We start from the raw sequence: 13,980 nt of genomic DNA on the forward strand, positions 1-13,980 counted from the left end.
TCTCCATCTTTCTCTGTGTTCCTTTATTCTTTCCTTCTACTCCACTTTTCTCTCCACTCCTCCAGTCTGTTCTCTCCAATTCTCCATCTTACCTGCCGTTCCTCCATTCTTTCTCTCCGTTCCTCCATCCTGTTCTCTCCACTTCTCCATCTTTCTCTCCGCTTCTCCATCTTACTCCCTCTCCTACTCCTTCATCCTGTCTCCTACGCCTCCTCCTATTCCCTTTTCCTTCCTCCTTCATTCCTCTTCCTCTAATTAATACCCACAGGACTCCCCTGAAGATGTGCGTTACCTTAGAAATAGGAGAGTGAAGGTCCTATTGAAGGCCATGGGTGTGGAGATACAGCGAACCCATGACTCTCTCTCTCTCTCTCTCTCTCTCTCTCTCTCTCTTTCCTCTTTATTCACTATTGCGTATGCCTCTTTTTGGGGTTCTTTCCTAAACAAAACCTAATAAAAAAGTGGGATTTTGAAGAGTCTGAATTTATCCACATTAAACACATTGCTACGTGTCTTATACCAGGTTAAGCTTCGTTTCAGACCCCTAAGTTTTTTTTTATTTTTATAGAAGAAATAGAATCATCACACCAGAACCTCTTGAAGACATTATAGTTGAAAGAATAGGAAACAAAAACAGACCCCTTACGTTGTTTTTATAGAAGAAATAGAATCATCACACCAGAACCTCTTGAAGACATTATAGTTGAAAGAATAGGAAACACAAACAGACCCCTTACGTTGTTTTTATAGAAGAAATAAAATCATCACACACCAGAACCTCTTGAAGACATTATAGTTGAAAGAATACGAAAAAAAAAACAGTAGACCCCTTACGTTTTTTTTATTTAGAAGTAGAAATATAATCACAACACACCAAAACCTCTTGAAGACATTGAAAAAAAAATACAGTAGAATATAATAGTTGAAAGTAAAGGGAAAAAAAAAACAGTACAGACCCCTTAGAACGTTTTTTTTTTTATATAGAAGTAGAAATATAACCATCACACACCATAACCTCTTGAAGACATAATAGTTGAAGTAGAATTAGAAATATAATCGTCACACACCAGAACCTCTTGAAGATATTTACAGCTGAAAGAACAGGACAAAAACTACATATTAGGTATACTCACTCGATCTCATGCACGACTCTTTGGCTGCCAACTTCGGGGCTAATGGCGACGGTTCCCCTTGATCCTCTTCCTCTTCCTCTTCCTCTTCTCCCGTCGGCATTTGACCGTTGACCAACCGTTGCAGAGTGTGGGGCACTTGCGCGTCCCTCACTTCCACGCCCTCCATGCTTCCGAAAGTGAGGAAAACGCAGGAGGAAGGAAGGGGGATGAAGGGGGTATAGGCTTAAGTGAAGGGAAGAGGAAAGGGAGACAGTGATGGGGTTGTGACGTTGATGGGACGGTGACGAATTAAGTGGATGAAGGGATTTTAGGTTTAGGTGAAGGGAAGAAAAGGATGCAGAAGGGAAATCACGAAGGGGATGGGGAGACAGTGATGGGGTTATGACGCAGAAGGGACGATGACGAAGGGGATGAAGGGATGTTAGGTTTAGGTGAAGGGATATCAGGAAGAGGAAGGGAAGACAGTGATGGGGTTATGACGCAGAAGAGACGATGACGAAGGGGATGAAATGATGTTAGGTTTAGGTGAATCAGGATCAGGAAGGAAGAAGAAGAGGAAGTGACGCAGAAGTGACGATGACGAAGGGGATGAACTGATGTTAGGTTTAGGTGAAGGGATATCAGGAAGAGGAAGGGAAGACAGTGATGGGGTTGTGACGTAGATGAGACGATGACGAAGGGGGTGAAGGGATGTTAGGTTTAGGTGAAGGGAAGAAGGGGATGCCAAAGGGAGATCACGAAGATGAGGGGAAGGTAAAGTGAAGGGATGAAGGGATCTTAGGCCAACAGCGATGAAGGGAAGAAGGCACTGAAGAAGGGGGTGACTAAGGGAAACCACGAGAAAATGAAGGGAAGAAGAAACTGAAGGGAGACGAAGAGTTAAAGGGAAGGGAACGGGCAGTGAAGGGGGGTGGTTATGAAGGGAAAGAAGTGGTATTGAAGGGCCAGCTGAACGCGTGAACGGATGCGCAGTTCGTGAAGGGCACAAGGGCACTGCAGAGGCGGGTAGCTGTGTAATTCTGGGATGGGGAGGGAGGGGAGGGAGAGAGGAGGAAGGGGAGGGGGGATTGAGCGCCTGGAGGAAGAAGAGGAGGAGGAGGAGAACAGGGAAGAGCAATGGAGGAAGGAAGAAGATATTAAGGACAGGGGAGAGAAAAATGATATGCTTGTGAAGTGATGGGGAGGAAAAGGAGGAATGAACAAATATAGAGAGGAGAAATAGAGGAAAAATGGAGAGGAAGGAAGATAAGGGAGAAGAGGGTTTTGGAGGAGGAAATGGAGAGAAAAAATGGAGGAGAGAGTGGAGATATGTGGAGAAGAAACAGGAATCGAAGTAGGAAAACCCACAGGAAAATGACCGGGGAAAACCAAAGAGAGAGAGAGAGAGAGAGAGAGAGAGAGAGAGAGAGAGAGAGAGAGAGAGAGAGAGAGAGGGAGGAGGAGGAGGAGGAGGAAATGGAGGGAAGCTGGGTGGAGAGGGAAGTGGAGGAGGAGGTGGAGAGGGATGAGGTCGAATTGAAGGCTACCCCGTTGGTAATGCGTTGCTGATGATGCCGATGATTCTTGGTTCCTGGTGCTGTTGTTTTTCTTGTTTTTTTCTTGTTGTTGTTGTGTTGCTTCAAGTTCTGAGTGAGTATTTCTGTGTATTGCAAACTAGGCGTGTTTTTCCCACAAGTTGAATTACACACACGCACGCACGCACACTCCCGAGGTCACACTTTCACATTTTTTTTCTATCTTTCTTTCCTTTCCTTTTCGATATTTTCACAAACACGAGACTGGGCGGAGCTGAAATGATTTAAGTAGTAGTAGTAGTAGTAGAATGTTTTCACACCACGTTAAATATATCTCATAAGTCACTTTGGATAGGCATTTTCACTCCCTATCTTCGTTCTTCTTTAACTGATAACACGAGAGAGAGAGAGAGAGAGAGAGAGAGAGAGAGAGAGAGAGAGAGAGAGAGAGAGAGAGAACTGCCACTGGGGTATCATTACTACTACTACTACTACTACAACTACTACTACTACTACAACTACTACTACTACTACAACTACTACGGTAACTTCTTTATCTCTCCACCTACGGGTATAAAAGCACCTGCTAACTTATGACAGGTGCATGATTGTCACACACACACACACACACACACACACACACACACTCGGGACAGGTCACTAACGAGAACTATACGAAATGGAAACACAGAGAGAGGCAACTCGACACACAGATGAGTAACACTTTAGACAACAACAATCTGATAACGGAAGCGAAACACACACAAACACACTGACACACACACACACTGACACACACACAGCAACCAACCACACTACCAAACAAAGCAAAACAGTGATTCTATAGTATTTCAACCGATTTACTTCACCACTTGAAACACACTACCACAGGAGGAGAAACACACACACACACACACACACACACACAGCAGTCTACCTAATGAACACCACGAGGGAGAACTGAGGTGAGTGAATGACTGGAGTGGCCTAGCGGGGGTGTGCTTGGTGGAACAGAGGAGGTCCCAGCTATCCACCTTGCGGCCGTATATCTATTCACTTTTCGCCTCCTTCCGCTGTTCCTTGTGATTTCCAGGTGTTTATTTGTACTTGGTTTAGTAGATAGATGGTTTAAGTATGTGTTTGTGGTTGTTTGGGTTGGTGTGAGGATGTTTGGTGGAGTTAGAAAGGGATTTAGTGAAGTAGTGGGAGATTGCTGTGTCTGGCAACTTGCAAGAGAGCGAGAGAGAGAGAGAGAGAGAGAGAGAGAGATTTGCATACAATCCGTGGACAGGAACATCGCTCGGATTGTTTATGTGAGATTAAGTTACCATTCAAGAAGGAAGGTCATTGCTGTGTCATCTCTCTCTCTCTCTCTCTCCCAACACACTTCACGTTCTCACACTCTCATCCCCACCTTCCCACCCCCTCCACTTCCCCTCCTCTTCCACCCCTCCACAACCCCCCCCCCCTCTCTCTCTCTCAACTCACTTCACGTTCTCACACTCATCCCCACCTTCTCACCCCATCCACTTCCCTTCCTCTTCCACCCCCTCCACAACTCTCTCTCTCTCTCTCTCTCTCATGCTATCGTTATGCTTGTAAAGATCTATATCAAATTTCTGCCGCATCTTAATGATATTTGATTCTGTTTACTCTTGAAGACTTAATTAACACTCACTCTTCTGCTAATCATTTGTCAGCTTATAATAAAAGTAACTTGTATATTTCTTTCGTTTATTGTATAGGCCAATAGATCAATGACGAATATATTTTCTTTTATCAGTACGGGAAGCAGCTAAAGGCTAAAAAATAATAGATGTGAGAAAAATCCCGCTAATCACTGCCTTCTTTTGTTTTTCTTTTCTCTTTTTCATATTCCATCTCACTGTGTAATCTAATTCTATTCACGCTAACCTCTTTATTAACTAACAACTACTCCACTGCTAAGAATTTGTCAGCATAGTAAGCAACAAAAATATGGCTTCTTTAATTAACCCGGTAGCTGCAGGGATCATGTTTCTTAAAGACCCCTCTAAGCGAATTAATGAGAAAAAAATCATCACTCACATTAAGTAACTCGTATAATTCTTTCGCTTATAGTTATTCAAATTTATTCCATCTCATTATATAATCCAGTTTTATTCAGTCCTAACACTTTATAAACAACCGCTTGACTACTAAGAAATTGTAAGTTTGTTGAATAAGTAATATAATCCTTTTGCTTCTACGTATTCAAATCAGTTTCACCTCGTTGTAATGACTACGAAATCTAATACCATTCACATTGACCACTTGACAACCAGTAACTATTTTTCAGCACGTAGAGTCATTCAAATTTATTCCATCTCGCTGTGAAAACCAATTATCTTCACTGACCCATTAACAACCACTGACCAGCCACTGATGATGTATATTTTTCAGGATTTAGAGTAACTTGTATAATTCTTTCCTTCAGACTCACAAATTTATTCCATCTCGCTATGAAAACTAATTATCTTCACTGACCTCCAAACAGCTACTGACCAGCCATTGATGAAGTACATTTGTCAGGATTTAGAGTAATTTGTATAATTCTTTCCTTCAAACTCACAAATTTATCCCATTTATATTCCCTAACCTCTTAACAACCACTGACCAACCATCGATTAAGTATTTGCCAGCATTCAGAGTGACTTTTTAACCCTTTCCTTCAACCCCACAAATATATTCCACCTCTTTGCTACACCCAATTCTACTCCCTGACCACTATGTATTCAGCGTATTGGATAACCTGCATCACCCTTTCCTTCAGTGGACCCTACAAATGTACTTCGTCTCGTTGTGAAACCCATTCGTCTAAGCAGTGCACCACTAAACAACCTCTTAAGTATTTACCTGCATCACCCTTTCCTTCAGTGGACTCTACAAATGTATTTCGTCTCGTTGTGAAACCCATTCGTCTAAGCAGTGCACCACTAAACAACCTCTTAAGTATTTGCCTGCATCACCCTTTCCTTCAATTCCCACAAATATATTCCGCCTCGTTGTGAAAACCAATCGTGTAGGCAGTGACCATATACCTCCTAAGTGTTACCATCCTATCAAGACTCCATTCGTGAAGCAATTCCCGCCCCCACGCCTATGCAAAATCGTCCCCAGCTATCCCAGGACGCACCACCCCGTTCTCTTCCCCCAGGACACACTACCGCAGGCCGTCCCCCGCCCCCTGGAGTTCTGCCAAGCATGCAAAGGATGTCCTGTTGCCCCCACTTCCTTTAATTGAGATACCCAGTCGAGAGTGGATTACAATGGGCCGTGCTATTCTTCCCCTCTCGACCTCTTCCTCTTCCTGCAATGCTCCCACTGTGTTGCTGATGCTGCGTCTGTACCTACCTCCTGATTCCTCTTAGTATTGCTTCTCTACCTCTTCTTCCTCTTACTTTACTGCCCCTACCTCTTCATCTTCTTATTAATATCTCTTTACTTATGCCTTCATATATTACGACCTCCCTATCTCTTCCCTTTTTTTACTAATATAACTCTACCTCTTCCTCTTCCTCTTAATATCTATTATTATTATTATTTTTTTACTGCTAAGGAGACAGTTCAAGGGCGTAAAGAAAAATATATGAAAAAGCCCGCTACTTACAGCTCCTGAATTGAGGTCAAAGGAGTGTCCAAAAAGAGAGGTCATAATGCTACTACTACTACTACTACTACTACTACTACTACTACTACTGCGTGTTGCTTCTTCCTACGACTTATAACTCTTAAAAGTGAAGCTGAAGTTGTTGTTAAGTGTTGGCTGCTGACACACACACACACACACACACACACACACACACACACACATAGACTCGTCCCTCCACATAATATCGTACACACAGACGCATAGACAGACAGACAGACTCGCCACTGCTCCCCTAACACGTGTGAGTCGGCGGGGCTTTCAGGCTGTTATAGAAGCGGCGGCGTGAACGGCAGGGGGGCGGCTCGACGGTGCAATGGTTGTAGTGTGCCCGATATGAGATTAAGGGGGGGGCATTCGGGAAAGGGGGGGTGGGGGGTGAAAGCCGGTGGAGAACGTGTATATTTCGTGTGTGTGAAGGCTTATGAGATATATTTGTGGTGTGTGTTGCGGAGCGCCTTATTGTGCGGCGTTCAGGTTATATTTAGAGTTTTGTGATGGACTCACGAATAGATAAATAGATAGACAGATAGGTGGATAGACAAGTAGATAGATGGATAGAAAGATAGATAGATAGATAGATAGAAAGATGGACAGATAGAAATATAGACAGATAGATATATAGATAGTGATAGAGATAGACAGAGATAGATAGATGGATAGATAGATAGATAGATAGATAGATAGAGAGAGAGAGAGAGAGAGACGGGGGGGGGCGGAAGAGAATGTGCTTTAGAGAATTAATAATCTGTCGTGTCGCTGTGTCGTGTCTTGTAACAAAAAGTCCATTGTCTCTGTCAGTCCTCAAGCATTGGCAGACTTCGGAAAAAAAACGTGACGGATATGCTTGTTTTTGTCTTGTTTTGTTTTGTTTTCTTTGTTTGTTTACTCTGGACAAAAGTTAGATGGATCGAACTTTGAAAACATCTTAAAACGTCACTCGCGAGAAAGAAAGAAAGAAAGAAAATATTACTTGCAACAATAAACTATCAAGCAATCAATCCGAGCGAAATTCTTAAACAAAAATAAGTTTGAATTATCTACGTTAACAAATAAATAAATAGTTCACTTATTATAAACTTCAAAATGCCATAAAAAAGACGTTATTCCCCTTTAAGAATATTTACCGGAGTCACAGGAAAAAAAATAAAAGCGAGAAATTCTTATAAAAACCAACATTCGCAAATGAAAAAAAGAATGAAATTGACTATACTACTGCTACTACGGTTAATGTTTTTCTAGTAGTAGTAGTAGTAGTAGTAGTAGTAGTAGTAGTAGTAGTAGGTCAATCAGGTGTTGTTCCCGTGAAGGAAGATTAAAGTTTATGTTATCTATATTTTTATCTCCTCCTCCTCCTCCTCCTCTTCCTCCTCTTCCTCTTTCTTCCTCCTCCTCCTCCTCCTCCCACGCCTTTATCTTCTTTCTCTTTTTCTTTTCCTTTTCTTTTCTTGCTTTTTCTTCCATACATCAATTATTTTTTCTTTCTATTTTCTTTACTTTCTTTTTAATTTGATTTTGATATTATTCTCTTCTTTGTTTGTTTTTCTTTTTATTCATTTACTTTTTCTTTCCTCCTTTTTCTCTCTTATTCTTCTTCTGCTTCCTCTTTCTTCCTTCTCCTCTTTATTTCTGTCTCTCTTTCTCTTCTGTTTCTTCTTTCATCCTCTTCTTAGTCTTCTATTTCTGTTATCCTTCCCTCTTCTTCTGTCTCCTCTTTCTTCTTCTCTTCCTCTTTATCTCTATTTCCTCATTTCTCTTCTCGCTTCTATTCTGTTCCTCTTCTTCCTCTTTTATTTCTTTCATCTCTTTCCTTCCTCTTGTCTTCTCCTCCTTTCTCTTCTCTTATTCTTCTCTTTCTACTCTTTCTACCTCCTCCTCCTCTTCTTCTTTCTACTATGTCTCTCTACTCTTCCCTCCTTCCTCCTCCTCCTCCTCTTCCTCTCCACCCACGCTGTTGTCTGTCAATGGATGCGTCGAAGCGGAGTCAAATCAGCTTCTCAATTATGTGTTATGTTATATTATGGATCGTCGACGTGATGCTTCCCATTATCTTCTCTATTATTATTGTTCCTGCTCCTGTTTTTTGAAGCCTGTGATGTTTTCTTGATGTTTGGAATGTTGTTTGTATAGGGACGTTCAAAGGTGTGAAAATTATTGTGATTTTCTTTTGTTTTGCTTTTTGCTTCTCTCTCTCTCGTTGTTTTCTTTCTTTTTGGGCGTTGGTAAGTATGTAGTAGTAGTAGTAGTAGTAGTAGTAGTGGAAGTGATACCCAGTCGTACCCCTCTCTCTCTCTCTCTCTCTCTCTCTCTCTCTCTCTCTCTCTCTCTCTCTCTCTCTCTCTCTCTCTCGTTTTCTTCCAATATATTAGAAATCGGTGGGGGTGACTTGATCAAAGACTCCTTCAGGGGGGGTCATCTAGTCCTTCCTTTCCTCTCCCTTTCCTCCCCCCTCCCTATCTACGTCACCATCTCTATTACCTCCATCACCTTTTTCTCCTCCTCTTCTTCTTCTTCTTATTCCTCCTTTTATTTTTGCTATGTCTTTCTGCTCTTTCCTCCTCCTCCTTCTTCTTTCTCTCTTTTTTACTGTATGTTTTTCCTATCTCATTTTTCTCCTTTAAGTCTTTCCTCTTTCCTCTTTTTTCTCTTTTCTCTCTTCCCTCATTCCATTTCTCCTCCTCCTCCTTCTTCTCCTCTTATTTCACCCTCCTTTTCTCAACTCTCCTCCTCCTCCTCTTCTTCCTTTCTATTTCTCCTCTCCTCCTTCTTTTATCCCACCTTTCTCATCTCTATCAGTCCTCCACTTCCTCTTCCTTTCCCTTCCCCTTCTCTCTTCTTCTTTCTTCTCCCTCTTTTATCTGTCTTTTGCTAATTATTCCCCTCCTTCTGTAGAACCAAACGGGGCTATCAAGGGACCAAGAACCTTTAATGCAGTCTGCCCTTAAGGTTCCATTCTCTTTAGTCAGTTCCCGCACCAAAGGCATTCCTAGAACCACAATTTTTCCCCCCTTGGACGTTTGTTGATATTCGCTCTCTTTGATTTGAGTGACATTTGCTCTATTTTTTTATGCCATCATTATCGTGTTCTGTAATTATTAGCCTGAAGCGTTTAACTGGAAGGGGAAGAGAGAAGGAGAAGAGAAAGAGGAAGAGAGAAAGGTGAGGAAAAGGAGGAGGAGGAAGAGGAGAAATTAAAGAGAAAGGTGAAATAAGAGGAAAATGAAGAGGAGAGAAGGAGAAGAGAAAGGAATAGAAGAGAAGGAGGAAGAGGAGAAATTAAAAAGAGAAAGGTGAAATAAGAGGAAAATGAAGAGGAGAGAAGGAGAAGAGAAAGGAATAGAAGAGAAGGAGGAAAAGGAGAGACAGGAGGAGGAGGAGAAATGAAAAAGAGAAAGGTGAAATAAGAGGAAAATGAAGAGGAGAGAAGGAGAAGAGAAAGGAATAGAAGAGAAGGAGGAAGAGGAGAGACAGGAGGAGGAGGAGAAATGAAAAAGAGAAAGGTGAAATAAGAGGAAAATGAAGAGGAGAGAAGAAGAGAAAGGAATAGAAGAGAAGGAGGAAAAGGAGAGACAGGAGGAGGAGGAGAAATGAAAAAGAGAAAGGTGAAATAAGAGGAAAATGAAGAGGAGAGAAGGAGAAGAGGAAGGAATAGAAGAGAAGGAGGAAGAGGAGAGAAGAGAAAGGAGGAGGAGGAGGAGAAATGAAAAAGAGGACAGTGAAATAAGAGGAAACTGAAGAAAGGGAAGAGAAGGAGAAGAGAAAGGAATAGAAGAGAAGGAGGAAGAGGAGAAAAGAGAAAGAAGGAGAAGGAGGAGAAATGAAAAAGAGAAAGGTGAAATGAGAGGAAAATGAAAGAGGAGAGAAGAAGAGAAGAGAATAGAAGAGAAGGAGGAAGAGAGAAAGGAGAAATAGGAGGAATGTGAAAAAGAGGGAAGAGGAGAAGAAGAGAAAGGAGGAGGAGGAGGAGACATGAAGAAGAGCAAATGTTATGTTATGTTATGTTATGTTATATTTATGTTATGTTAATTATATGCCTCTGTTTCCTGGGCTTAAATAAATGTTCTATATATTTTTAATGTCCCTCTACGATAAAATAATCAAAAGAAAAGTAAGAGAAGATATAATTTAAAATAAACGTACACTCTTGAATTAAAACAAAACATTAGGATATCAAACGAGTTTCTTACAACGTAGAACACGAAAAAGAAAGTGAAATAGCATAATAAATCAGGGAATGGACATTAGTTTAAAATAATGACTAGGCTATATCTTAAAATGGCGATATAATGACGTATATCTATTAAAATATCACCACTTTTGTTACTCTCCACTCACGTGCTCTCTGCTTTTGTTTTATAGTCTTTTTTTGTTGTTGTTTATGCTTTTTGACCTTGAACTTCCTCCCTTGCTATAGAAAAAAGAAAAAAAAGAAATAAAAGAAACTGCGCATGTCGACCTTCTTTTGTTCAGTGTTTACATTTGTCTCGAGTGGCGGGTGGTTGTTTCATGTCCTTATTTTCTATTTTTTTGCGGAAATAACTGATAATTATTGAGTGATGGAAGATGACAGTGAGCATAAATGTACTGGGAGGCATAAGGAAACCGTCTGCGACCTCAAAACCTTCTCGAAAGCAGTGAAAATAAGAAAAAAATGGTAAGTTTGTACAAGCGTCTGCATGTTTACATTTGTCTCGTCTAGTGCTTGCTACGATCTCCTTATATTTTTTTCGTAAATAACTGATAATTCTTGAGTGATGGACCGTGACAGTGTGCGTGGAGGTAGTAGAAGACATAAGGGAACCGTTTATAACAGCCACACGTCCCCCAAAACAGTGAAAATATGAAAAAAAAGGTAAGTGTGGCTTCAACGATCCCCTTTTTCTATGTTTGCATAAATAACTAATAATTTTTGAGTGATGGGAAGTGACAGTGTGTTTGTATGCAGTTTAAGACGTAAGAAAAATGGTAAGTGTGGCTTCTACGATCCCCTTTTTCTATGTTTTGCATAAATAACTAATAATTTTTGAGTGATGGGAAGTGACAGTGTGTTTGTATTTAGTTTAAGGCGTAAGAAAAATGGTAAGTGTGGCGTCTACGATCCCATTCTTTTTTGTTTTTGAGTAACTAACTAATAATTCTAAAGTAATGGGTGGTGTCATTGTGCTTATAATAGTTGAAGGCGTAAGAAAACTGTCTATAATCTTAACTTGTCCTCAAAACAGTGAAAATATGAAAAAAAATTAAGTTTGTGCGAGTCTGTTTGGATTCGTCTCGGCTGTTGCTTGATACGATCCCCTGTTTTTCTGTTTTTTAGCGTAAATAACTAATAATTCTTGAGTGATGGGCCGTGACAGTGTGTTTGGAGGTTGTTTAAGGCGTAGGGAAACTGTCTGTGAACGCCACACGTCCCCAAAACAGTGAAAATATGAAAAAAAATGGTAAGTGTGGCTTCTACAATCCCTTTTTTTATGTTTTGCGTAAATAACTAATAATTCTAAAGTAATGGGCGGTGACAGTGTGCTTATATATAGCTGGAGGCGTAAGAAAGCTGTCTATAAGCTTAACTTGTCCCCAAAAACAGTGAAAATATGAAAAAAAAGGTAAGTTTGTGCAGGGGGAGCAGACGTATTTCCCTCCTAATGTGTTTTGTTTACCTCGAGGCTCGTTGTTAGTTTACTTTGCGCAGAACATTCCCTTTTTAAACTTAATCTAGGACGCTGTTAGTGTTAATGAGAGTACTGTAATAATAATGATAATAATAGTGATGTCTTTATTCACGTATTTTATATATAGTGACCGTAAGGATTGTCAGAGCAGGCCTTAGTGTTAGTAAAAGGCAGATGAATATTATGTTTGTAACCGTTTTCTTGGAGTTCTCTCTCTCTCTCTCTCTCTCTCTCTCTCTCTCTCTCTCTCTCTCTCTCTCTCTCTCTCTCTCTCATTCCAGTCTTTCTTTCCCCTCTCCTTCCTTATTTCCTTCTCTTCCCTCTTCTCCTCTCCTTCTTCCTTACCCTCTTTATTCCTCTCCTTCCCAAACAATCCCCTTCTTCTTTCCCCTCTCCTTCCTTCCCTTCTTTCCTTCTCTTCCCTCTTCTCCTCTCCTTCTTCCTTACCCCCTTTATTCCTTTCCTTCTCAAACAATCCCTTCCTTCTTTACCTCTCTTTCCCTACTTTCCTTCTCTTTCCTCTTCTCCTCTCCTTCTTCCTTACCCCTTTTATTCCTCTCCTTCCCAAACAATCCCCTCCTTCTTTCCCTATCTCCTTCCCTTCTTTCCTTCTCTTCCCTCTCCTTCCCTTCTTTCCTTCTCTTCCCTCTCCTTCCTTTCTTTCCTTCTCTCCCCTCTCCTTCCCTTCTTTCCTTCTCTTCCCTCTTCTCCTCTCCTTCTTCCTTACCTCCTTTATTCCTCTCCTTCTCAAACAATCCCTTCCTTCTTCCCCCTCTCCTTCCTTCCTTCCCTTTCTTTCCTCCACCTCCTCCTACTCCCCCTAAGCTTACTGTCTACCGTTACTGTTCCTCATCGTTCTCGTTTTCAACTACTCAAGCTCATGTGGAAGAATGCTGGAAAAAAGACTTGAGACATACACGTGGTCCTTTTTATAACGCCTAAACCTTGACGATGATAATTACAGTAATGATAGTGGTAGTTATAATGATAGCATATACTTACAGGGGGATAAACTCGAGCAAGAAAGTGATGAGTGTTGGGTAGTGTAAGAGTCCCCACTGCTGCAGGCTACCACCACTATGTTTAATCACCACCACCACCACCACAGAGACACACAACTATTCCTAGCCAAAAAAATTCCCCCTTTTGTTAGACTTAACATACCACCACCACCACCACCACCACAGAGACAGACAGTACTATTCCTAGCCAAAAAAATTCCCCCTTTTGTTAGACTAAACATACCACCACCACCACCACCACAGAGACAGACAGTACTATTCCTAGCCAAAATTTTCCCCCTTTCGTTAGACTAGACATACCACCACCATCACCACCACCACCACCACCACGGAGCCACACAATTATTCCTAGCCTAAATATTTCCCCCTTTTGTTAAACTAAACATACCACCACCACCATCACCGCCACAGTCACCTTCTACACAAACTCATCCATTTTCACCACCACCACCACCACCACCACACTCCAGCCACAGTACCCCCATTACTATTACTATCACCACCACCACCACCACCACACTCCACCCACAATAGCCCCACCACCACCACCACCATGCACAGTCACTTTCTACACTAACTAATCCACCATCACCACCTCACAACCACCTCCATCATCATCACCACCACCACCACCACGATATCCACATCCTACTCATAGAAGTCCACCACCACCACCACCATCACCACCACGATATCCACATCCTACTCATAAAAGTCCACCACCACCACCATCACCACCACGATATCCACATCCTACTCATAGAAGTCCACCATCACCACCATCACCACCACGATATCCACATCCTACTCATAGAAGTCCACCACCACCACCATCACCACCACGATATCCACATCCTACTCATAGAAGTCCACCACCACCACCATCACCACCACGATATTCACATCCTACTCATAAAAGTCCACCACCACCACCATCACCACCACGATATCCACATCCTACTCATAAAAGTCCACCAC

General features: G+C 41.6%; 1 protein-coding gene and 1 long non-coding RNA gene across 4 annotated transcripts in view; both read right to left on the minus strand.

The window, feature by feature from the left end:
• Positions 1 to 1,646, minus strand: part of LOC126985573 (G protein-activated inward rectifier potassium channel 3-like) — a 39,481-nt gene extending 37,835 nt beyond the window's left edge. For 2 of the 3 annotated variants that reach the window (XR_007738809.1, XM_050840721.1), the window contains exon 1: positions 1,134 to 1,646. Coding sequence is in view for 1 of the 3 variants with exons in the window: in XM_050840721.1 (XP_050696678.1) it covers positions 1,134 to 1,299 (166 nt within the window). In the remaining 2 variants the exon portion in view is untranslated. The remainder of the gene's footprint in view (positions 1 to 1,133) is intronic. The other variant, XM_050840722.1, reaches the window with a different exon arrangement.
• Positions 1,647 to 2,662: 1,016 nt separating this feature from the next.
• On the minus strand, positions 2,663 to 3,671 carry LOC126985576 (uncharacterized). Its single transcript, XR_007738812.1, has 2 exons — positions 3,585 to 3,671; positions 2,663 to 2,921 (listed from the first exon to the last, which is right to left on the minus strand). It is a non-coding gene; the product is annotated as an uncharacterized LOC126985576 (long non-coding RNA).
• Positions 3,672 to 13,980: the final 10,309 nt, after the last annotated feature.

Source organism: Eriocheir sinensis, chromosome 59 (genome assembly GCF_024679095.1).
Source record: "Eriocheir sinensis breed Jianghai 21 chromosome 59, ASM2467909v1, whole genome shotgun sequence".
Taxonomy (NCBI): Eukaryota; Metazoa; Arthropoda; class Malacostraca; order Decapoda; family Varunidae; genus Eriocheir; species Eriocheir sinensis.